The 26,630-nt window shown below is 46.6% G+C and overlaps 1 protein-coding gene across 1 annotated transcript in view; it reads right to left on the minus strand.

Moving 5' to 3' along the window:
- KREMEN2 (kringle containing transmembrane protein 2) overlaps nt 1–26,630 on the minus strand; it is a 109,187-nt gene that overhangs the window by 57,713 nt on the left and 24,844 nt on the right. Inside the window, exon 2 of the mRNA XM_086931708.1 lies at nt 6,427–6,601. Within this exon, the coding sequence (XP_086787834.1) occupies nt 6,427–6,601 (175 nt within the window). The remainder of the gene's footprint in view (nt 1–6,426; nt 6,602–26,630) is intronic.

Genomic DNA, 26,630 nt, shown 5'->3' on the forward strand with positions numbered 1-26,630 from the left:
AAGCACATGTATGGAAGGGGGCCGAAATACTGGTCCAGAAAACTACAGTGGTACCAGCCAAGCCGGACCCTTAGATCAAGCAATACATCATTGCTCACCCCTCTGAGAATTTGTACTGCCAGGAAAGGCAGTCGATCTTTCTCTTTCCTTGGTCCGGCATCATGGAATAAAATCCCTGTTCACTTACGCATCATCCCCGACCATAACCGTTTTCATAAACTGCTCGAAACATGGTTATTTCACAATTGAGTTAATGTCTAATCAGAGCCGTCTGCAAGCGCCATGAGACTTTTTAGTGATATGTTTGCGCTATACAAATGTACCTGATTTGATTTGATTTGAATGACGTACAGTACAGCGGTGCAGAGTAGAATAAAGTGGCGTAGAGTGCTGTGATGTACAGCACAAGTGTGTAGAGTGACATAGCCTGCAGTCTCATAGAGTGCAGTAGCATAGAGTAGAATGTTGTAGAGTATACTGGCATGAAGTGCAATAGTGCAAAGTAGATGGCATAGGTATAGTGATGTATAGTGCATTGATTTTGAATAAAGTGGTGTAGAGTGACTTGGCATAGAGTGCAGTGTTTTTGAGTAGAGTGGTGTAGTATAGAGTGCAGAGCCGTAGAGTGGTGCAGCATAGAGTGAAGTGGCATAGAGTGCAGAGGCTTAGAGTAGATTGTTTCAGATAGAGTGAGGTGGGGGAGTGCAGGGTAGAGTGAAGTGGCATAGAGTAGAGTGACGTTGAGCAGAGTGGTGCAGCGCTGATTGCAGTAGCATAGAGTGGAGTGGTGCAAAGTGGAGTAGAGTGGCGTAATGTGCAGTGGAATAGAGTATATTGCTTTAAAATCGTTTAGAGTGGCATAGAGTGGAGTGGTGCAGGGTAGAGCGGAATGGTATAGAGTAGTGGTGATGAGTGCAAGGCTGCAGACTGGAGTGGCATGGAGTGGTGAAGAGTACAGAGGTGCATTGTAGAGTGGGGCAGAGTACACTAGCATAGAGGAGTGTGGTGCAGAGTACAGTAGCGAGGTGTGAAGTGGCGTAGAATGCAGTGTCGAAATGCAGTGATGCACAGTAGATTAGAGTGCAGAAGAGTGGCACAGAATGGTGCAGAGTAGAGTATGTGGCATAGAGTAAGGTGGCACAGAGTAGAGTGGCACATAGTTTAGTGGCAGAGAGTTCAGTGGCAGAGAGTGCAGTGCGGCAGAGTAGAGTGCGATAGAGTGCAGTTGTGTAGTGTAGATTGGTGTAGAGAGCATTGGTGTAGAGTGCAGTGGTGCATAGTAGAGTGACGTAGAGTGCAATGGTGTAGACTAGAGTAGCGTAGAGTGCAATGACATAGAGTATAGTGGCGTACAGTGCAGGTGCATAGTTGATTGGCCTAGTGTGCAGTGGTGTAGAGTGTATTGGTTTTGAGTGCAGTGGTGTCAAGTGGAGTGGCATGGTGTGGAGTAGTGTAGAGTGGCGTGGTGTGGAGTGGCGCAGAGTGCAACAGAGTGACATATACTGCAGTGGCAGAGTTAATTGTTTCAGAGTAGAGTGAGGTGGCGTAGAGTGCAGTAGTATATACTAGAGTGTGAGTGTCATAGAGTGGAGTGGTGCAGAGTAGAGTGCAGTGGCATGGGGTGGAATGGTGCAGAGTGGAGCTGGGTAATGTGGAGTATGCATGGTATGGTAGCATACTGCCATTGCAGAAAAGACGTCTTCAATGGAAATGATTATTAATTACATTTGTACTCATATACAGTTTTACTGGTAAAAGTATACAGCGCACAAATGATACACCGTGGAAATGCCATCACCCAATGTATTGATTTGATCATCAGCACAGTTAATTTACAGACATTTAAATGTTGTTGTGTGCTAGAAAAAATGAAATCTGTACGGCCTTCCTCAAGCAGACCCCCAGTAGACAGCATGATTGTCTCATAAATCCTTTCACTTTGATGTCAGAAAAAGAAGAATAAACACCAAGCTCCCTGGAAGATACAGTCTGACATTTGACCTCTGTCTTTGAATGCACAGCAAATGTGACAAGATTTATAGTCCTGTTTTTAGAAAGCGAACTTGTGGAAGAGTAGAGTAAACAAGATTTGGGCAATGGGAGCGACCGACTCGAGCTGAACAGCCTAAAGCAATTACAGCCAGCAAACAGAAAGCTAGAAAATGTGAGTTACAAACCACAAAGCCAGTGGTAAGCAACGAGCGGAATGCATTCCTAAGGTCAACTTTCTGAATGTCCCCAAGATGTCTTCTGGAAACCAGACAACTGCGCTGTCTGGTGGTCTGCGACCTAAAAAGACCATTATGAGCCACTTGTTTCCCCTCTTTATTTTAATAGTGGCATATTCCTCTTTTGTTTCCTTTGCAAATTGAATCTGCACCCCTGCGTTTTACTGAAATACTTGGGGAAGCTTGGGCCAGTGTAAGCATTACACTCTTTGCTTTTTGTAAAGTAACAGAGCAGTTGGCGAAAGACTGCTAGAGCAGCACTTCAGCTGGCCCACCCTTCTACTCACTCACACTGAGAAAAATGCTGGAGAAAAATGCAGCCCACTGAGCCATCGGTGCTTTGGACACTGTTCCCGGCAGTAAAATTGCAAACATCTGCAGCAGACTCCTTAATGCACATAAATTAATAGGTAGTATGGGTAACTTCCCTCAGGCCACATTTCGACAGATAACATTGCGTTTCCCTGTGCACAAGCCCTGAAGCCACTTAGAAAAGGCCTTCAGTTCAGAATTCCAAAGCACCCACATCAGCCCCGGTCCTGAGGAGACCTCCTAAACACAAGAGGTCGAAACGCATCGACAGCAGAAGGAACAAGGGAACAGGGCTAAAAGAGATTCATTAATGATTCTTCCAAGTAAAAATTCTACATCCATTAAAAATGCCTTTGGCAAGAACCTTAAGCATGGAACAATGGAAGAAGGGCACTGAACTATAAGGATATCTCTCCCCACACAGACCTTTTTTGAACAATGGTCTGGTGTACCCCAAAAACGATATACGGAACTCTCCATGTTTTAATGATCATTTTATGCAGAATATGGCATTTTTCACATGGGGGTATTGGTTTTCGCAATTATGTTTCACTATGTTTTGCTGGGGGCAACTACAGGCGCATATTATTTAACACATGTTAAATGATGGTATTTATCTGCAAAGTGCTCCGACCTAATGTTTTGATATGAAGATAGAGATGACAAGAAGAAAGTAAATTACATTGATTGTGCAACTTGTGCTTGAGGATACAGTGGGTTAAAATGTACTGTATCTTCTAAAATAGTAAACAGCAGCATGATAGGCAACCCCTTTTTACACAAGTGCAACCTTCCCTAACACTAACAGGCCCTTGTCAGGTGGCATTAGGTACAGTGCAAGGCTGCCTCTCTCACACTTTCAGGATGCAATAGTTACAACATTCATCACACAGGCATCGCTGACATATGCGAAGTGGTAACGGTACCGACAACAGCCATGCACATATCCTACTACACATTTTTATACACTTGCTCGAGAGTACCGAAACACTCTACGGAAACCGATCATCATAATGCATCGATCCTCACACAGATAGTGTTTGTCTGGCTCACTTGGGGTTTACCCACGCGATGGGGACTGATCTGGTTCTCACAGCGTGGGTTATATACACACACACTCAAACATCCACCCGCACACACACCATGAACAACAGTATTGCAAGTTCCCATCACATAGTCAAATACTCAGAACAGATGCATAACGTGCAACAGCAGTGCAAGTTTCACACATGCAGGACATGAACAAACAGGAATCACCAGAATGATACAGCTCCTAGAGCATCTAGGGTGGGGACACGGCCTTTACAACATACAGCTCCTAGAGCATCTAGGGTGGGGACACGGCCTTTACAACGTCCCCTTGACAACGGAGGACCTGAACAACGACTCCTTAACAACTTGAATCATGAGTCGTTTAACCACTAACGCATGTACAATTACCAAGTCTTATTATTACGTTTAAAATTACCTCATAAGGCCAGTAGATGGCCCTCTTGGATTGTATATGACAGATGTATTACTATTGATAAAATGGTGGATGCCCCTATTTTATATGGTTTTGTAGAGCGGAAGTTTTTTCTTTTAACAAAACAAGTTTAGTAAAATTGTGTTTATTATGTGAAATCGTGTTTGAATTTCGTTGTGAATGCATCAAAGATCAAGGCATACTCGTAGTAAAGAAAAATCACATTAAAATGTTAAAATGTAAGTATTTTGGTAAGTATTAAAGGTAATACATGTATATATGTTTTTTTGGGTAGTAATTGCATTTTTAGGGATTCGCGTGGGTATGGTTTTTGGGTGGTAAGTGTAATTTTAAGATTTAGGGTGGGTATTGGTTTTTTGGGATTGCAAGGGTAATTTTAGGATTTAGGGTGGGCATGGTTTTTGGGTGGAAAGGGTAATTTTAGGATTTAGGATGGGTATGGGTTTTTGGGACTGGAAGGGTATTTTGGGGGTTTAGGGTAGGTATGGGTTTTTGGATAAATGTTTTTTTTAGGGTTTAGGGTGGGTATGGGTTTTTGGATGGCAAGGGTCATTTTAGGGTGGGTATGGGTTTTTGGGTGGCAAGTGTATTTTTAGGGTTAAGGGTGGGAATGGGATTTTGGGTGGCAGGGGTAATTTTAGGGTGGGTGTGTGATTTTGTGGTGGCAAGGGTAATTTTAGAGTTTAGGGTAGGTATGGGTTATTGGGATACAAAGGGTATTTTTAGGGTTTAGGGTGGGTGTGGGTTTTTGGGGTGGAAAGGGATCTCATAGGGTTTAGGGTGGGCATAGGTTTTTAGGTGGAAAGGGAGTTTTAAAGGTTTGGAATCAGTGTAGGTTTTTGGGTGGAAAGAGATTTTATAACATTAATAGTGAGTATGGGTGTGTGTGTGTGTGTGTGTGTATATATATATATATAGAAAAAAAATTCTGAATTTTCACAATGGTCGGAATTCACAAATGTATTCATACAGTGATCAAGTTTTTAGGGCTCACCTGTTTTTGACAAAAGTTTCCCCGCCCTAAAAAGTGCAATTGCAAATACTTTTTCCGCCGCAGGTTGTAACACTCCCACTGCATACAAAATAACCAATCAAATGCTCCCATCATTGGTGAATGTGCCCTTTAAATTTCTTGCACCTCTCTCAGTGCGCCATGTGACCAAGGCCTCTGTGCAGGCCGAAACGTTATGCTGCCGTGGTGTGCTGTTGAATAAAAGAAACTCACCTGCACTCTGGGTCTTCCTGTTCTTTCCTGTGTGGGGTCGGTAATTGGAGACTGTCGCAGTGAAAAGTGCAGTGCGGATATATATATATATATATATATATATATATATATATATGTATTAATCAACAAAACGCCCTTGAGCTCCAAGAGTGCACACTACGATGTTCCGCCCATCCGGACTGTAGGCCTCTCAGAGTTCACCTGCCTGCTTCTCAAACTTTCACTCCCATGCCTGACGCGTTTCGAGGCCAAGACGCCTCTTCCTCATGGCCTCTTCTATTAAAACACAGACAGCTCACCTCTGATTTCGATGGATTATTTATTGAATTGAATTGAACCGCCCTCCGTGCGCGTGGCTTATGCACACAGGCAGTATTGTAATTATAGTCCATCGAGGTGAGTCATATTATGCTTCCTGTCGACAGCTCGCCTGACCGTGTTTCTCTTCCCTACTAAAGGTTACAAATTTGGAACTTCTAATTAATAATAAAACATGGAACCTACTCAAGGAAGCATGCCACAACCCCTCCAGTGTGTATCTGCCCTTGGTCTCCCATATGCAAGTTATCCACTTACCTTTTACACTCATTTCTCACAGATGGGTAAGCGCTGAAGAGAAAAAGAATACTGAGTTTTGGAAATACGTTCAGAGAGGGAGGGACGCCACCTGGCCAATATTTTATCAGTATGGTTAATATTTTTGTAAAAAGAAAATCATTAAAATCAGCAACAACTGGCATGCCCCCCCCCCCCCTTTGCATTTAAATGTAAACCATAAATTCAAGATGAAACGATTCAATACTACTGTCGAGCTGTCTGGACTAGCCCCAAATACCTTTTGAAAAAACAGACACAGACACAGAATTGCTGTTTTGAAAAGCAATACCTACAACTAAACTGGATGAAATATGCACAAAATCCAAGGCGTTTGCACAGGTAATATGAACTTGTCTTTTATGGACACACTGTTTTAGCAATATTGCCGTTACGCGGTACCTCCATTGAATGACACTCATTTTATCGACCATGGCAGAATGAAGAGTTGAGGAAGTCCCGAAGGGTTCGAAATGGTGACCTGCCGACCACACAAACACGGATGCTCCATGCCTTCACTCGCTAACCAATCAGGTCAGACGGTTCGGTCACTCACTTTGGTCCCCCAGCCTCCGCCTTACCTGCAGTAGTTGTGGTTCCCCAGCCCCAGCTCTCCGTTGGGGTACTTGGCTGTATTGTAGGTGTGTTGGTAGGTCTGGTTCCAGAACAGACATGGTCTCCCGCCCTCGGTCAGCGAGGTACGCGACTGTCTCCCCCGGTAGTCTGCTCCATTCACCTTGAAACATTCCGAGAGCTCTGTGGAAACATCAGAAGCCAGGCGTCAAATGGGTGCAGGTGTGATGTACATGCACCAACAGGTTGTATGCCAGAATATCACTGGAATAATATGGTCCTACAAACATATTGTAAGTAGAATACTGATCACCACAATAAGGTGAAGGCAAGTTTGCAGAAGTAAGTATAGATTTACTATTCTTAATTCTATTTCTACGTACCTTGAACTATGTCCTCAAAGTATATATGTGTGGAGTTAAAAAGACTACATTTATACTTACCATCATATATACTTACCTTCATGATATCATGGTAGTCAATATCAGCCACGGCCCGTAAGGGTAAGATCGGTGGGGCTGGTGGGTGGGTTCGGGGGGTTTGGGATTTCGACAGACAACGCCGATGGAAAGTTAATTATTTATTTCATTTTCCCTCGTGGTTGTCTTTCGAATCCCCGCCCAACCCGGCCCACTGCTCTTACCTGCATGGGCCACGGCTGGTCAATATCCTTCCAATGATAGTCTTGTAGGACAATATTGAATACATATACCTATTCTGGTAGGAAACCATGCCAACATTTAGGAATGGCTAATTTAGGGTTGCAGGGCAACGCGGATAGGAATAATAACAAGTCATGCGGTATGGTCAGAGATGTATAGACGAAAAAGTGCGCTGTCAAGGTGCGGGCGGGGCCTGGTAAAAAGCCTAATCTCTAACTCTCCAAAGAGGTGCACTATATTCAGGTTTTTGTCTTACATTAATGAAAGAGTGGACCTGGGTGGGTGAACTTCTGTGATTGCAGAGGAAAATACAGAGCCTTTACTTTGGGCCGCGGATCATGTCTGTACTGCACACATGTGATAACATGTATTCTTGCACGTCTTTTTTGAATGCAGTGTTTGAGACATTGGTCTGTGTTTGGATGCAAGTGCACTTCTATACCAGTGCTTTGCACCGCTATTCCATCTGTTTAGTAAGAGCAGGAACCAAGGGGACATTTTTGTTCACAGTTTGACATTGATAGTTGTTACTGTTTAATGAGGGCCAAATGTACTAACAAGTAATAGAGAAAACAAAGGTATCCCAATATGTGAACCTGTGGTGGTAAGCTGTTTAGGGAAAACAGTGGTTTTGGTGTGGCCTAAAGGTCCATTCAGAAGTGACCCTGTGGGGGGCACTATGATTGAAATTTAAGAAGATAATTTCTTAAAAGGGAGTGGAAAGTAGTATACAGAGGGACATGTAGGTCAGGCCGCTTCCCACGCCACACAGCACAGCACCTCCTGTGTGTCCTCACCTCTCCCCTGCTGCTGCCGTAAATTCGCCGCTCCTCCTCATCGTTCTGTGCCCGTGACTGCTGCACCTGTATCTGTGGTATTTGTTGCCTGCTTCTCTCCACTTTCCTTTTGTGCCCCTTTATTATATCACCTGTTTTTGTGCTGATCCCCCCGTTTTTGCCTTTTGTATCCCGTTTTCCTGCTCCTGCGCCGCCGCCCCGCCCCCTCACTCGCCTCCACCTCCCAGCTGCTCCTCCCTCCCCATATATGGAAGCTGCAGCGCGGCTGCGCCGCTGGCACACCGAAGGCGTGCCTAAGGCAAGCCAGTCTGCGCCCGTCCACCCCTGGACCGCGCCCATCTCCAGAACCGCTGGCCCCGATGAACACCACAACGCCGACTCTGCTACGATGCCAGCACCCTCCACGCACTCAACCCCGGACGAGATCACACCGGCTACCAGGCCACCCCGAAGCGCATCCAAGGACCCTTCACCTGCCAGAACTGCAGCTTCACCAGCATCCAGCCCACAAAACCGCCAGCCAAAGAACCCAACTACCTCAGATGCATCCTCCTCAACTCCCGCTCTGCCTGCAAACACGCCGTTGAGCTCTGGGACCTTCTTGACTCTACCTCCCCAGACGTCGCCTTCCTGACGGAGACCTGGCTGAACCCCACCTCAGCCCCCCACATTGCCATAGCCATACCGGAAGGCTACAAGATCACCCACAGGGACCGTTCCAACGGCGTTGGAGGAGGAATCGCCATCGTCCACAGAAACACCCTCAGAGTCTCGACCAACACCGACGACACCCTCAGCACCGCAGAACACATGCACTTACAGATCCACACCGACCCCAACACCACCCTCAGAGGAACTCTGATCTACAGACCAGACTCCATCGCCGACTTCATCAGCACACACGCCCACGTCTCCACGGACTACATCCTCTTCGGGGAAATGAACTTCCACCTCGAGAACAAAAACAACACCAACTCCACCACCCTGATCGACAACCTCACCAACCTTGGACTCAGACAGCTTGTGACAACACCCACCCACGGTGCTGGCCACACGCTCGACCCCACCGTCACCGCAAGCCCCACGTCACCTCCAACCACACCTCCAAACCCCACTGGACAAACTACCACTGCATCCACTTCAACTTCAGGAAGCCCACCACGCACCACCGCACCCAACAGTTGCCTCAACGCTGCTGGAGCAAAGTCACCAAAGACCAGCTAACCACCACCCTCGCCCAGAGCCCGCCCGCCGACTCCACCGACCTAGACACCGCTGCCCGCAACCTCAGACAATGGATCGACAACAGCGCCACCACCCTCGCCCCGCTCAAGACACCCTCCAACATCCACACCAGCAAGAAATGCACCTGGTTCACGAGGTCCTCCAGGCCTCCAAACAAACATGGCAAAAACTGGAGAAGAACTGTCTTCGCGAACGAACACCAGACAACTACGCAGCCCACAAGAACGCCACTCGCAGACACCATCAACTCATCAGGGCCACCAAGAAGGCCTCGTCAAAGACCGCCTAGATAACAACGCACACAACAACAAAGAGCTATTCAACATCGTGAAGGAACTCTCCAACCCCAGCCACAACACCAACGATATCCCGCCTTCACAAGACCTGTGCGACTCGCTGGCCACCATCTTCCACCACAAGATCACCGACATCCCCAACAGCTTCAATGCCACGACCGCCACAACAACCACTGCCCGCATGACCACCACCCGCTCCTGGACCAGCATCAACAGTGAGGACACCAGCAAGATCATGAACACCATCCACTCCGGATCACCGTTAGACCCATGCCCTCACCACATCTTCAACAAAGCCTGCACAGCCTTCGCCCCCCATCTCCGGAAAGTAATCAACATCTCCTTCAAGACAGCAACCTTTCTGGAAAGCTGGCAGCACGCCGAGATCAACGCCTTACTCAAGAAACCAAAGGCATACCCCAAGGCCCTCAAGAACTTTCGACTCATCTCCCTGCACCCATTCTCGGCGAAGGTCACCGAGAAAATCGTCAACAAACTACTGACCCACTGCCTCAAAGAGAACAGCTTCCTGGACCCATCCCAGTCTGGGTTCCGCAGCAACCACAGCACCGAAACCGCCCTTATTGACGCCACCGATGACATCAGGACCCTGCTTGACAATGGAGAATGGAGAAACAGCAGCCCTCATCCTCCTGGACCTGTCTTCCTCCTTTGACACGGTCTGCTACCACACACTACGAACATGCCTACACAATGCTGGGATCCAAGAGAAGGCCCTGGACTGGACCACATCCTTCCTCTCTGGGAGAAATCAGAGCGTCCGCCTCCCCCTTCCACTCCAGTGCCACCAAGATCATATGTGGCATACCCCAGAACTCTTCCCTCAGCCCGACGCTGTTCAACATCTACATGGCACCCCTCGCCCATGTCGCTCGACAGCACAACCTCAACATCATCTCCTACGCCGAATACATCCAGCTGATCCTCTCCCTCACCAAAGACCCTCACACCGCCAAAACCAACCCCCACAAAGGAATGAAGGCCATCGCAGATTGGATGAGGAACAGCCAACTGAAGCTGAACTCGAACAAGACGGAGGTCCTCATCCTCAGCTCCACCCCTTCAGCCTGGAACGACTACTGGTGGCCGACAACACTAGGAACAGCACAGACACCCACCTACCACGCACGCAACCTAGGGGTCATCCTCGACTCCACCCTCTCCATGATTAAGCAGGTCAACGCCGTCTCCTCATCCTGCTCAACACCCTCTGAATGCTCCGCATGATCTTCAAGTGGATTCCCATCAAAACTAGAAGTACAGTCATCCATGCCCTCATCACCAGCAGGCTGGACTACGGAAACGCCCTCTATGCAGGAACGTTGGCCAAGCTCCTGAGATGATTGCAACGCATCCAGAATGCCTCGGCACGTCTGATCCTCGACATCCCCCGCCGCAACCACATCACACCCCACCTGAGAGACCTGCACTGCCTCCCCGTCACCAAGAGGATAACCTTCAAGCTCCTCATCCACGCACACAAAGCTCACCACAACACCGGCCCAGCATACCTCAACAGACGACTCAGCTTCTACACCCCCAGCCGCCAGCTCCGCTCCACCGGCCTCGACCTCGCCACAGACCCCCGCATCCGAAGAACGACTGCCGGTGGCAGATCCTTCTCCCACCGCGCCGCCAACCTGGAACACCCTCCCCACCAACCTACGGCAGACCCAAGACCTACTGACCTTCAGAAGACTCCTCAAGACCTGGCTCTTAGATCACTAGCAGCACTCCCCCCCCCGCGCCTTGAGACCCTCACGGGTATGTAGTGCACGTTATAAGTGTCTTGATTGATTGATTATTCCCAAAAAATAGTATTCAGGTGCTCAGACAATAATTGACAATAAGAGTGACGTGATAAATAAGGATGGTATTAAAATAAAGACATTGCATTGACAACAGTAATATGACCTCCTTAGAAATGTTTTACAGAGTGAAAGGAGAACATGTCGACGGTGTTTCAAACTCAATTATTTGAGTTCATGATCAGGACATACATAGGTGAGCAGGCTGAATTAAGTTATGAATGCTGTTAATTAATAATCTGTGGTAGCCAGTGCCTGTGAAGCATGGCACTTTTCTTTACATGAGCACGGAGGACTATAGTGCCGGTTTTAATTCTGGACGTGCTGATCTTTAGCAATGTAGTGCGATTGTTCGGTGCAGAATAATTATTTTTAAGAGACCAGGGCATTTAATGAAGGCCTGGAGGCGGAGAGCGGGATGCGTTCTTCTGCTGAGATTGCCTGCTTAATATGGCAATTTTGGGCCTCGCGGCTGAAAAGGCGCCAGGCCTGGACAAGCTTCCAGGTGACCTTTATAGGCATGAAGTTAAGATCTGGGCCCCGTATATGAGGGTGCTGTTCAACGCAATTCTGAACGGCATGACGATCCCCCCAACTTGGCTGGGGGCAGAGATAGTCCCTATATTTAAGAGGCTCGGCTCTGCTCCCAGCCAACTATAGGCCAATAAGCCTGATAGATGTTTCCCAGAAACTCTTCACTAGGCCACTCCTGGATCGTCTGTCGGAATGGATGTTGGATTACGATATTCTGAGTCCATTCCAGGCGGGATTCAGAAGGAGGATCTCCACCACAGACCAGGTCTTCCGGCTCGCCCTCATTTTTTGGAAAACTGTACAGCAGGAGGGTGGCAGCCTCTACACTGTATTCGTGGACCTGAGGGCGGCCTTCGACCTGGTCCTCCACAGAAAACTCTGGGAGGTGCTGGCCAAACTTGGGGTCCCTAGGGGCTTGCTGGAGATGATTATCCGTCTCCATACTGCCAACTTTGCTCAGGTGAGGTGTGGTAAGGAGGGGGCGTTGTCAAACCGATTCCCCGTTGACAGGGGGGTAAGGCAGGGTTGTATGCTCGCACCGACCCTGTTCTGCCTCTACGTCAACTGGGTAATCGCCCACCTCAATGGGGTTGCCAACTCTGACGCTCCCAAGTTGGCAGGCAGCAGGGTGCCGGCGATTATGTTCGCCGACGACACCCTGCTGTTCTCAAAGTCCCCAATGGGGATACAGCGCGTCCTAAATGGCTTTGTGGATTTTTGTGGGGAACACAGCCTAGAAATCAACACCCTAAAGACCAAATTTATGGTCTTTAATCCCCCACCAAAATTACGATCTACCCCTACCATCGGCCAGAGCAGACTTGAAAGGGTGCGTACCTTTGAGTATCTTGGAGTCATGTTAAATGAGAATATGACCTGGTGTACACACCAACAGAAAGCACTACTTAAATTGGCCCAGTACTCGGGAGGGGTTATGAGGCTCATGGGAAATAACAGGTCATCCATTAAACCCGTCGGCCCACCACTCCAGATTTACAAGGCACAGGCAAGGGGGGCCGCCATGTATGGTTGTGAGCTATGGGGTCACGTAGCTTCTCCAGAACTGGCGAGAGAGGAGAATAAATTCATTAGGCAGGTGGTACGACTTCCGCCCAGCACGCCCCTTGTTACACTAAGGTTTGATCTAGGGCTGCGACCTCTAAGCGAAGAACTGGCACTGCGTCCCTTGGTTTATTGGCGTAGGCTGTGGGCAGTCCCAGAACTGATTAGTTATAGAAAGGGTCTACAGGAGGTCCTAGCCATGCCTAACGCTGGGAAAATTAAATGGCTTAAATTCATTAAAACTGAGCTGGAGGGTCTAGGCCTATCGACACTCTGGTCTGATCCTTCAACCGCATGCCCACTAATTCCCAAAAAGAGACTGGCAAAGGTCTACTACGACAGTAAACTAGCGGCACTCTGTCGTCAGGAAACCCTGGGGACACTTACGGAGTCCTTTTTACGCATTAAGGACAATTACAGTTTTGAACCAGCCCTGGACAAAATATATCCTGTTCTACTCAGGAAACTCTACTTGCAATGGAGGCATGGGACCCTTCCACTTCGAGCTCTAACTAGTAAGTGGAGTGAATCAGCAACTAGTTTATGCCCGGCTTGTAGAGTGGCCAATGAATCAGAGCTCCACATAATCTTTTTCTGTCCGGCCTATAATGTTTCCCGCAAGAAATGGATTGTCCCCATATGTAGGAGCCTGGGGTCTGCGGAGTGCCTGGCCGCGTTTAGAGTACTGAAAACAGACTTGACTGATCACATTGTCTTTGCTGTGGCTAAATATTTAGGTGCAATGTGGTTTCTGAGAAGTCAGTGCCTTAAGGCTGGACATTGATTATTGATTGACTGTAGCATAAAATCTGAAACTCTGTATCATTGGAAAACTTTTATGTACCCGGATGGATTGTGATGTTTTTAACGTTTTATTGTTTTAATAATTATGAAATGAATTCTGTATATCTTTTATGGTGATAAAATTACCGAAATAAAGATTTATGAAATGAAATGAATCCACTTTGCGAATGAGGTACCACCTCCTTTGAGGTTTCATAGCATTTTAATGGTATGCGGTCACAAACCATTAATATATCTCATTACAAATCGCAAATAGGAGGGTATGCCTTTGTCGTGCCCACACCTAATTGTGGCAAAACCCCATTTGCAATTCAGAAAGGCTTTTCCAAATCTCAAAAGGGAGTTAGCAAATATTAAAGAACATATTTAAGTTCCAAGCCCTGAGATACTCTGAAACACAGGGTTTGTGACTGCAGAATGCTTTAGTTTCTCTGGCCCTAAGTTCCTCTGTTTGCAACAGGGAGTCTTTGGGCCTCTGATAACAACCCTGCACACAGCTGGCTGACACACTGACCTTCGTCCAGAAAGATTTAACCACATAGTCACAGTCTTCAAAGAACACAGCTGGAGATCCCTGCTATGCCAGATCTAAATTTACAATGATCTGTGTAACACTGAAAGCTACCCACGCCCCTGCCCTCAAAATAACAGAGACAAACTAAAATCTCAAGAATTATAAAAAATATGGAGAGGCAAATCTCTCAGGCTGGAAGATCCTACAGTTACACCAAGAGAAACACTCTCCTAATCTTTCTCTGGACTGCTGCATAGACACAGAACTCTCTCCTAGGTGGACACAGCCCTCTTTACTTTTCTGCTAATATCTTGACAGTGACGTCTCTGCCAAACACTGATATCTGCTCCCTTCCCCCTGCTCTTTTAAACCTTCTATTGGCTTGTGGGTCATTGCACTCAAGGGTCCTAATGCTAGACCGAAGGTCTTTGCAAATCATTACAATGTTTATTTTCTCTCTAACTTTAACATCGTTAGATATTCTTTGTAAAAATACACTTGAGTCCCACCTCATTTATGAACAGCTCTGTGGTGCTATTTCGTTCTAGTCCGAATAATATTAACATTGTCATAAATAAAAATAAAGTACAAAAAAAAATCTCAAAACTAAGCACTGGGCTCCAATTGCGAGTGGCCGCGTAATTCCAGTGGCGTGAGTAATAGCAGTAACTAGACCCATGGGAATGAAGAGGTCTGTAGTGACGCTGTGGATCTGCTTACTTTCACCCAGAGATTTTGGCTGCTTTCAGCGGTACAAGTCGGGAAGGGGGTGGCAGTGCTTGTGGTATTTTTTGTGTCGCAATGGTTTATCACAGCAGATGTTCCTGTCGTGGTCTGTGCTCATCCTCCCGGGCAGTCTTCAGAGAGCACCTCAAGGGCTGGCTTTTCGACGCAGACGCAGCAACATCAGCGCCCAGATACCCCTAGGAGTGAAAGTGCTGTGCTTTAGAAATGACTAATTGATTGATTATTTTCTGAGTAGCTATGGCTGCATTGTGCCAGAATTCCCATAACTGGGGGAAGGAACAGTCAACCCTAACAACAGTGCAGAAATTGATCAGTCTATTAGACCTTTCCAAGGGGAGTGTGTGAATCAAAGTTAGTACAATTCGCTCTTTATCTTGCGCCTCAGTCCCAAGAGTCCCTTTACCCATCTCTGTGATCCTGGGCTTGTCCCCAGAGTTTTCTTGACAGTACAGGTTTTGCATCTCCGGCACAGCAAGGTTGGTGGATGAATGATTGGGACTTCTAATATCTTGATCTAGCTCCCCTGCTCTGATTGGTTGCTGAAGAAGCAGGCCCACTAGTTGGTCATTAGTTTTAAACTCATCTAAAAAATAAAGAAGTAACAAACTATCTGACGTTCGTTGAGACATGGAGTAGTTGAATTTTTGCTGGACCTTGTTAGATAAGTCTGCTCTTACTTGCAGTGAGCAGGATAGCATATCTGTCTCTAAAATTCAAAAGTTTGGCCAAAGGGCTTAGGGCATGTGGGAGTAGGGGCACGTTCCCAATTCAGGCCTGCAGAAGAGATGCTGACTGTGTCCCTTCCCCTCCCGGTCGATATAGGATCAGTTTTAGAACCTCCTCAGTCTACTTTTAGGGATTTAGTGCCACACTTTATCTGGGTGGCCTACCAGTAGCGGCTGGTATCAAGTGAAAGTGGTGAGGCAACAGGGGGGACAGTAACACACAAAAAAAGAAAAAAACGGACCTGCCGCTCACCACCGTTCTGCTCCTCTGCTAGTGCATAGGCTGAGGCTACCTGACTCCCCTACGGCCAATCCATATGCTGCTCTCATGCTGATAAAACTATTTCTCAGCATGAGAGAAGCACTGGGATTGGCCTGAGCAGGCTGGTTTTGTGCTCCAATAGTTACTGGTAGCCCATGCCTGCTGTTCTCAACCTGGCAACCCAGCTCGGGTTGGAGAGATATCAGAGCGCATGTCAGTTTGGCCATCCTAAAACAGCCGGCCAAACTGACATGCGCACTGATGGCAGGCCTACCACTCCACCATGCTTCCTGCAGTGATTTTACAAGTATGGCCGCTCCCCAAGACTCGGCTCCTTGAAGAAAAATAAAATGATAAATAAACTGTTTTATTATCATTTTATTTTAAAGTTTGTCTCTGTTGGCAGTGAGAACAACGCTTCTCCGCCATAACAGAGAAGGGGCCGCTGTGGCCTACATTTTCAATGTTGCAGAACCATCAGCGTCCCTTTGTATTTTGAACCTTCAGTGTCTGGTACTTGTTGGTGGAGACGATGCCCTTTTCTCTAGCCCTTGACGAGCTGAGGTCTGAGATTCTTTAAACAACTTCAATGATCCTTGCCCAAATCTGCTCTTATCAATTTCACATCGATTTCCACTGTTTTAACCAAACTTCTAGAGTGGATATTCTGACCTGGATTAATTTTGGAATATCAACTGTTCTTGGTCATCCTATGTATGTTTCTTCTTTCATCCTTCAAGGCTGGGTCTTCTGCGGGGTTCTTAGCATCAGAGAGTGTGCATTTATCAATATCAAATTTAATCTGTTCTGACCTCATCATCTTGCCTTTGGATTTTGTTGCCTCCAGATTGCCTTCTGTGTTCTTCTTTGTTGCTTTGAGCGAACATAGGTTCTCATACCAACTTTCTACATCAAGACACAGAGCCCCTACATGCATACTCCCTGCGGAAAGTCCTAACTGTAAGGTACAGTGTCACAGACTTGTTTATAGAAATGCCCTTGTATTGCATGTATAGTACATGTCCCTTCACTGACTACATTACGTCTACAGGTGGATATACAGTGGAGACAGATAAGAAGCAGGGAACCATAACAGAAGTTTGTCTGAACTTTTATTGTGACTTTATTTTCGGGGCTGTGTTATTCCCATTGGCAGTAGGTTAGGGGTAAGCTGTTTTACCGCTAGACAAGGGATACCTCTCTCAACATGGCTGTCAAGAAACAGTGCTCTTTCTCTGTTATCGTAGTTGCTCCCAATATGATGCTTCCATGCATTGCTTTAAAGAATAGAATCTTATGATCCCGCATTAGTCCCCAAAAACTTCACCTCACGTCGTTGTTACCCTGCTATACCTAGTAAGCTGTCCAGTAAAGGTCCCGCCTCCTATAGAGTAACTGCCACTGACTGTGATGGCCTCTGCAACAGGGAAAAGGCATGCAATGAGCCAATAATTTCTTAGGGAGAAGGGACTGTCCCCTGAGACTCAGCAAAAGTAACCACAGAGCACACTGGCCACTCAGAGGCCTATGCCCCTCGCAGCAGCATAGCAGTCTCTGCCAGAGTGCCAGGCTCCACACCATAATCCTGCCAGCCTATACAATCCAGAGTGGGCATGACAGAATGTGGGCAGGATGCCTATTTCCAGCCTCTCATCTGAAACAGCTCAGAACTACAGCTCACTGGCAAGCTCGACCATAGATAGTGCAATCCAGGCAATCAACATTTTAGCGATATCCCTTACCCTTCAACGCGGCGCTGGCCTTTTTGAAGCTATAAGCCATCTTAGATGCCCAGCCCAGGACACCAGAACCTGAGGGACTTCTCTTCAGCTCCGGGGATAGTGCAGACAAGTGTCATCAGTGCATGCAGGATGGCTTTAAGTAGCTGAGTTTGCACTCAAACATTAACTAACCTATCCTTCCTTTTGGATTTTGTTAAATTCATTTGGGGAGCTTTAGATCGTATATGTAGGGCAGACTCCAGCCTTGTTACTTAGAAGATGGGTAGTTAAGCATTGATGACTAGGTAATCTTTATTCAGCACAACTTTAACTCCTGTTATCAATGTATGTGAGAATTGCTGCTCAACCCCTCATTCTTTGATTTTTCTGTATTTTGATATAAACTGAATAAGTAGAGATAGAGTATTGAATTGTATTTCTTCAGACAAATGCTGTACATGTATTTCTTCAATTAATTTGCAATATCATGGTGAGATATCCTATATAAAATATAGATTGAAAAAAATTACTCAGGGCCTGATTACGATGTTGGTCAGAAAGCCTCCGACCGACAGTTGGATTCTCCTAGACCGTGTTGAAACCCATCCGCCCGACTTGTTCAGAAATATTTCTGACTGACCGATTATGATGCTCACGGTTGGAAGGGGACACGTTCTGTCATTCTGAATCGGTTCCGACCGGCATTCGGAGAATCTAAGTCGGTCGGAGCAGATTCCTACAGCTCAATGAACAGCATTTCTGACCGACTGATTACGATGTCGGATTTCAACAGCCTTTCCGACTTGGGGCATGATTTCGATGCGGTTAGGAAATCATTCCGGCTGAATTGGTTTGGGAATGATTTCTGACCGACTCAGATCGGGAGAGTCCGACCAACCAAGTACGATGTATCCGGATACTTTCAGATATGATTTGGTTGGACTCCAATTGCCTTCAATGGGAGCCTATGTTCCGACCAAATGCATAGGCTCCAATTGAAGAAAGGGGTGGCTGGGGAAAACAGGGCTCCCTGTGGTGGGCACCCACTGGTACCTGCCACACTGTGCATGGCTGGTAAGAGGGGAAGGCTCCAGGTGTAAGGGGGCCCACTACATGCCCCCAAAGTCTTATTCTGACTGCTGATTCAAGTCTGACAGCACAATTCAGAAAGGCTGTCTGAATCCAGCATCATAATCGGTCGTTCGGAAACGCGACCCCTTAGAGACATACGATTCTTCACCATACGGCTCGGTCATTCCAAATGCCGTCAGGTTTGGATTGAGATATTCCTAATGCCTAACTCGCATCATACTCGGTCGGTCGGAAACCATTCCAATTCGATCGGAAAGACACGCTCCTGATCCAATTCGGTTTGAGCAAATGCCATTAGGAGACCTTTCTAACCCCATCAGGATCAGGACCTTGGTCTGTCATACACAAAAAGGCTGTCGGAATCTGCCTTTGGGGGCCCCTAGCAGGCCCCCTTTCATCCTGAGTCTTCCGGTTTGGGGTCGAGAGGGTACCCAAGGCACACCCCCCCTGTAACAGTGCACAGTGTGGCAGCCACCACTGGGGTGCCCACGATAGGGTGCAATGATTTCCGCAGACACCCATATTCCCATAGGGGCCTCTGTTGTCAGTCGGAACACAGGCTCCCATTAATTCAATGGGAGTCCTTCCGGACGATGTTTGTAAGCATCATAATCAGTCGGGAGGAACCGTCGACTGCGTGTTGGTCGGAACTGGATCCGACAAAGAGTCGGGGGTTTAGTTTCCGACCAACATCGTAATCAGGCCAAAAGTGTTAAGCAAATCCCTTATAGGCATCCTTACCTGCTTACAAACATTAAGGAAAGCGCAGATATCCTCTGGGATATAAATGATTTGCTGAGGTGATGGCAGGATCCTTAGAGGATCATATCTAAATTTGTTTGGGATCATTTTATACCCCCCACCCTGATTTTCCTGTGTTGACCCTCCTTCCTTATACATACTCTTATTGATCTGTCTCAGGTTAGTCTTATTGTTGCCTTGTAAGCAGCATGAAATCTCTCACTTACACGCAGCCTCTAAAAATGTGATAATATGCCAAACTAAAGAGTATGGCATTTACTTTGCTGTGTCAGAGATAAAAATCTATTGGTAAATGATATCGGCCTGATCTGCCTTTATCGTCTTCTCGATGTGCTAGACATGTCCTCATCATCATGAAACATCATTAGCTAATAATTTTTCTTTTTTAGTATCCACATCATGTCCGAAAATATCAGCACAGCCACTTGGAAGTGGTGCCCTGCATCTCATTCTTATATCTTTCCTTCTGTTACTTCTGCAGTTCTGCATACTGCTCTAATGCCTTCCTATGCAGAGGTCCTCAGAGATCCTCGCTACCACTCAGCTTTTAAACAAATTTCCACATGCCCCATGTATATTCAGGATGCGTGACTTAATATCACACTCCACCGTTTCTACTTTAAGTATGCCACACTATTCATCCACTCTAATTCCCACAAAAGGCCAAGGTCTTTAGGTAACAGATGTCTTAATAATACTTGCTGCAGTAGTGCGTTGATCCCCTCTGAAAAGGGTGGTGGGGTATCTGGCCATTGCCTCTGAAAGGTCCAACATAGCATACGCTGAGGCAGTCACATGCCAGGACTATTCAGAAAGGATCAACACTACTAGGTAAAAGTCAGTCACTTTAGGAAACAGGGGTTATCAATGGGGCAAACCTCTCCACCACTGTGCAAAACTAGCTTCTAGCGCAGGAGAGAGATTGAACGCTACTTTTGAGAATTCCTGTTAAGGATCTGCTGTATCAACACTTGAGTCAGGAAATCATTCAGTTGAACCCCCAGAACAATTTAGTAAAATTGAAAATAATGTTAATGTTAAAATCAGATCATAGCAACAAAAATTGGATCAATCACTGCAAAGATATAGAGTTTTAAAGTAATAATTTGATTGTACGCGTTCCCTCAGATCTGCATAGACAGTCCATAAAAGCTCTGTCACTTTACTCACAAATGGCCACTGAAGGTTTCTTCCCACTGTAGGAACACCGCACAACACCCTGCGCCAGGCTAACCCTTGCTTTTAGTCAGGTCCGAGGGTCTGGGCCAGAGTCAGTCACTTTGTGCAGGCAGGCATCGTTCACAGCTTCAAACCATCACAGAGTTCCTTTGGTTGTGTTTACCTTGTGTCCTCATAGTAGAAAGAGTCTCTTCTTGTCCCTCCTAATCTGCTGCCTAATCCAGTGGATGGTGCCCCAGACTTTCAGGGTGCGTGTCCAGTCTTTGCTGCTCTGACACCAGAGTCATTGCCTTCCATTGGGGAGTTTTCTTTCTGGATACCAGCTCACCATGAGAGGAAATTAGATTTATCTGTCATTTCCAAGTTATAACTTGAGCCTTCCAAAAGAATCAGTTATAATGGGTCAACTGGCCCACTTCGCATGAAGAGTTCTCTTTTGGGTCCTTGTGTGACCCTGGGGCCACCAAAAGACCATCTGACTTTCATTCTATTTTATACCACACAGCTCTTGATTGAGCAGTCACGACTCTCTCCCACAGTTCCAGCAGTCTCTTGTGTGCACCATAAATGTTTGTGGCATGGCAATGTATTCAGACTTCCAGCCTCTGTGGGGGACGGCCCTATTCAGATGCACGACCGCTGGCCAGGTGGGCCTGGAGGAAGTAAAAAGGTGACAAGATGGGGTGGGAATGATAACCCATGGAAAAAGGTCTCCAGAAGGGGTGGAGAAAAGGAGAGGGGTGAGAGAAACAGAGAGTGGGTGGGAGGGACCGGGGGGGGGGGGGGGGTAGAGATGGCCTGTAAACATAGCCCTCTTAGAATAAATGACCACAAGTTTTTTAAAAGTACCAGGAGAAATGCAGGACCAGTGGAAGGGCACTGGCTGCAAACAGGAAGCTGCACTAGGTCCATGCTACATGCCAGAAGGAAGCACAAGACTCTTAACAATAAAAAAAACAAGGAAACGAAGGTGTCGTCGAACTAACCAATGATAAATAGTGGTTAATAATGAACAGGCCCCAAACCGGTTTTAAGCTTTTTTTAAATTTAGAAAATATTTAGCCAACAGTGCCGTGTCTCAGGTGAAACTTAAAAATGAGAATGTGAGAGAAAGGTAAGCTTGAAATAGTAAGGATGAGAGAGAAAACATTGGTAGAGAGAAAAGGAAAAGTAAAAAGGGGAGGGGGCTGAAAGAAGACAAGAAGAAAGGAAACATGAAAGGAAAGAAAGAAAAAAATAGGTGAAACTAAGGAGGGATGGGACGGGGAGAATGAATGGATGGAAGGTTGAATGGAAGAGTGAAAGGTTCGACATGTACAGGAACTCTTGTCAGGAGGGTCAGGTATATTTGCTTTGCATGCTATGGATGATTGAGAGGTGCATTTCGAGTGCGTGGTATTTTCATTTACAGGCTACTCCCTCGGGGATATGATTGAGATATTTTAAACTCCCGTCACTCACTAAGCTTTTCCTGAGGCTCCTGTCATTGGTCCCTGTCCTGCCGGTCTCATCCTCTCCTCTCTCCCCGGTCCTCCTGCCCCTCAGGCGTAGGACACCCAATACCCGCTATCTCAGCAGGGAGTTGAAGCACCCCAGCAGGCAAATACCTTCTATAAATGCAGGGTCACCACCAAAGTATAAACTTGAAGGTGAAGTTCACAGGGCGGTAGTCACGAGTGAGTGACGTGGATGAATGTACGTAAAGGTAACTACTGTGAAGTCCAAGGGCATAGTTTCAGAGGGGTGTTCGGGGTGTTACAACCCCTAATAAATGTATTTTCTGGTGAATAGTTAGGTGCAGGTGCTTTCAGTTTGGAACGGTGAGGTGCCTGTCGGATTTCACCTGGGATTTTTGTATGCACACACTGACAAAAACACACACTCTCTCTCTCATCTCTGTTTTGAAAGTTCTCAAAATGTTGATTATTTTACAAAATATTGTTTTTCTCACTTCTAGCAATCTGCATTTCTTCCTTTCCACTTCCCCTGAAGCCCCTCTCATGCAGTGTTTGTCATATAATGTATTTTACTATTATATGCCAGCGCGATTGTTGGGACATTGGAAGCTCACACCCCTCCACTCTTTCTGCCCAAGCTACGCCCCTGGTGAATACCTATCACTATCATGTGTGCGTGTGTACACACACTACCTGGTCAGACATCGTGGGCCTACTGTTTTTGTGATTGCTTTGCTATAATTGGGGGGTTAAAAGCAATAAAAAAAATTTTAAACATATCTCCGCAGCCTCTGTGCGCGGTCGAGGCCTCGTTTGGAATGGTTAAAATATGACAGCCCGACTTTGAAAACTAGAAAGTCTGGTTCGCGGACGGCGAAGCGCCAGGAAGGGCTGTGCCAATGACAGTCTGACACACCTGGGCTCCTGAAGTGAGGTATTTTAAATAGATTGAAGATTGACAGGGTAGCATTGCATATCTCATGGAAGCTTCTCGACGCCAAGGAAGTCACTGGGTGTTAAAGGTTTCTGCCTCCCTCCCCTTTCCCATTACATCCACTGGGGTCCTGAACCCCTTAACAAAGTGTGTGGCGCCATTTTTGTGAAAAAGCCAGCCGCGTCAAGACTGACCATTGCATCTTTTGCTTGATTTTTCTTATAGGAAGATGTGCGCAAGGAAAGTCTATTTTTCTCAATTAACTTGCTTCAGGTCGATTTATTGTTCCTCTTAATCCCAACAGCCTCCGTAGCCCCCTTGAGCATTTTACATTGCAGTCATTCTGTGCACAGTGTTATATCGCGAACATCAGATCTACCCGGGCCACCAGTTCCCTCAATCACTAGAACATGAGGTATCGGCTGTCCGTGGCCAGATAGGTCAAAATGCACCCATCGGAGAGTATATTTACCTGTTGACACCCTAAATATATGGAATATGCTTTTGTGGGAGCATTTTTCAGCTTTAACGAGCCTCGTTGTTACGAGTGTGACTTGTTTTTTCCCTCACATAGATGCAATCACCATTTTCACAGCAGTTAACTCCATAGCCTGCACCCTCGTGCCCTTGTCATCCACACATCCTCCAAATAATATTAGAAAGGGGTCATAAGTTACTAATTAGCTATACTAAGATCTGAGGGCCATATGTATCATACTATCGTTTTGCGAATTCCAAATAGCGAATTTTAAGGAATCGCTATTTGGAAATCGCAAAACGGTATATATGTAAATAATCACTGTTTTTTAGCGATTTCCAATAATTCCTTATTTGCAAATTCGCAAGTTGCGAATTCGCAAATAGTGAATACATCCCATTCATTTCTAAGGGCCTCTTGGCCCATAGAAATGAAAGGCAAAATTGCGATTAGCAATTTGCTAATCGCAAATTTTGCGAATTTTTCAGGGTGCAGGGGTGTCTCAAGAACACCCTGCTGCACCCCTGAAAATGACATGTGTGCGCATATGGCGCACATACATGCCCAAAGGGCATGTATGAGCGTCACATGGCACCTTTGGTTTTTAAAAGAAATGCTTTTTTAAAAGAATTCGCAATTTACCACCAACTACAAGTTGGTGGTAATTTGCGAAATCTTATTCCAAAATCGCAATTTTTAAATATTTCATACATATCATTTAGGAAATCGCATTTTGCGATTTCCTAAATGCTTGTGCAATGTTAAGGAATCGCAACATTTGCGATTCCTTAACATTTGCGATGCGATAATTTCATACATCGCATTTCACGTTTTTCTTGTCGCAAACGCTGCGAATTTCCGATTCGCAGCGTTTGCGACAAGAAAAACGCTTCATACATATGGCCCTAAGTCGACTAAAAACTCTGCTGCACTATGCAGCGTTCTGCAAGCAGGGGAGTACGTGACGTCGCGCCGCTCGTGCTCTTTTTTAGCGGCAGGTGTTTGTCCCGCGCTGGAAAACCAGCCTGAACTGCACCATGCGCAGCGCAAGAGGACGCGGCTTCTTTCTGATGCTCGAGTAGATGTTCTACTCTAGCAACACCTTCCTCAACGCAATCCGATTGTTTCTCAACACGAGCAGTAGCGGCCATCCGCCCACCTTGAAAATCTTGCCAGGTGGTGGTCTGGAGTAAGATTTTCCTTGCTTGTGCACGGCAACTTAACGTTGGTGAGCATGATGAAAAACTCTGCTCTGCGGAGCAGAGTTTTTTGGGAAATTCGCGCACTACGCAGAGCGGGAAAAAATCTGCAGACTCCACGAGCGGAGCAGAATTTCATGACCAGGCCTACTAAGATCCCCAATATTGCCCTATTAACATCCCTCACACTTTGCTAAAATGTGATTATTTTCCATCACCTCAATATATGTAAGAGGAAAGAGGACTTTTCCAGCATCAGTGTTATCCACTGACACCACCTTCATCCTAACCAGAGCATAGAACCATTTGTACAAAGTTTTAACACTGACCTCCTCATGTTTGAAACAAAAGGTAATCTATTTAAAGCTTCCTATTGTGCTCTACTATTTCCCTCTGCAGGTCCAGTTCCCAAGCCTTTTTAGGTGTTTCAACGGGTTGGTTTCCCTATGTTGCACCTGGATTATGGCAATCTTCTTTACCTGGGTGCTACTACGAAGTGTATGCTCAGACTCCAGGGGGTGCAGAACGCAGCAGCGCGTTTGGTTCTTATGTGCCCGAGGAGGGCCTCCGCGAAGGCAGGTTGCACTCCACTGGTTGCCGATAAGGGAGAGAGTCCTGTTTAAGGCACTATGTGTATGCCATCGTATTATGCAGGGGACGGCTCCCTCCTATCTGTCTGAGCTACTCACCCCCTATGCCCCAACACGCAAATTGAGATCAGGTGGGGTGGGTTTGGTGTGTGTTCCCGCTATTACTGGGAGAGCTAGGATGGGTGGACGCTCCTTCCGCCTGCTGGCTGCCCAGCACTGGAACAGACTCCCCTTGTGTCTCCAGATGGAGACCCGGGCGAGCATTTTTAGGAAAAATCTGAAAACGTATCTCTTCCCCCGTGATAGGAGAGGGGAGGTTTCCGGGTGTGGAAATCTTTGCAGTTGCACCGCAGCGCGGGGACACTCTGGCCGAGTGTAACCATGCGCTTTATAAATGTGCCTATTATTATTATATGTGAATAGTTGTTTGTAGTTGAGGGGAATTAGTCCCATTGTGCTTGCTAAATTCAGCATTGATTTCTAAAGGATGGTCATGTTGATAGGTGTTACTGATCTAATTAAGACCCTGAGACCCGCTTCCTGGGGTCTCAGGGTATTAAGAGGTTACCGGGCTCCAGTTGTAACAAGGAGTCATTCAGTGGCGGCTGCAGCGCTGAGATTGCACAGGGAGTCTGTGATGCTGTTCCGGGGGCTGCTTGGGCCAGGAAGACTGAGGTGTGACGTGGGAGGCAGCAGGCAGCTTCAGGTAAGTCTCTTATTTAAATGATTATTATTAAATCTCCCCCCGCTCTCCCCCTCCCTCACTACCCCTGTGCCCCCTCCATTCACCCCACCACTGTTTGTTTGCGGAAGCTGCCACTGTTCAGGAGGTGTATCCCCCAAAAGGCTAGTCACATCCAAACGGGGGGCTACCTGGTCTGTACAGCTGAGAATGACTTTGGTCATTTTTAAAAGTGGTAGAATAGAGGGTTCTGGGGAGAAAAGGTGACCTACTGGATGTGGTGGACTAATCTGCCCATCGGCCACTTGCACCCAAACCTCTAATGCCCCTAAATCCAGTATTTAAGGGCTACCCCTGACACAAAACCTCAGTTCTGCTCTGACTTGCATAAAGGACACAGGAAGAGACGAGAGCTACACAAATTAAAGGCATGATACTTTGCACCTATGGCAACCTTCCTGATATTCTGCCCCTATGGCAACCTTCCTGGAACTGCACGACTGCTACTCTTCCAGGACCAAAGCTCTGTTCACCCAGGCAGAGGACCCCTTTGGGAGGCAAGGCATCACCTGACTCTTCTGGGCTAGTGGCATTAGTCCACTGCACAACATAGGTAAAAACAACAACCAAGAACCAAAGTA

This window comes from Lissotriton vulgaris, chromosome 7, assembly GCF_964263255.1.
Source record: "Lissotriton vulgaris chromosome 7, aLisVul1.2, whole genome shotgun sequence".
Lineage (NCBI taxonomy): Eukaryota > Metazoa > Chordata > Amphibia > Caudata > Salamandridae > Lissotriton > Lissotriton vulgaris.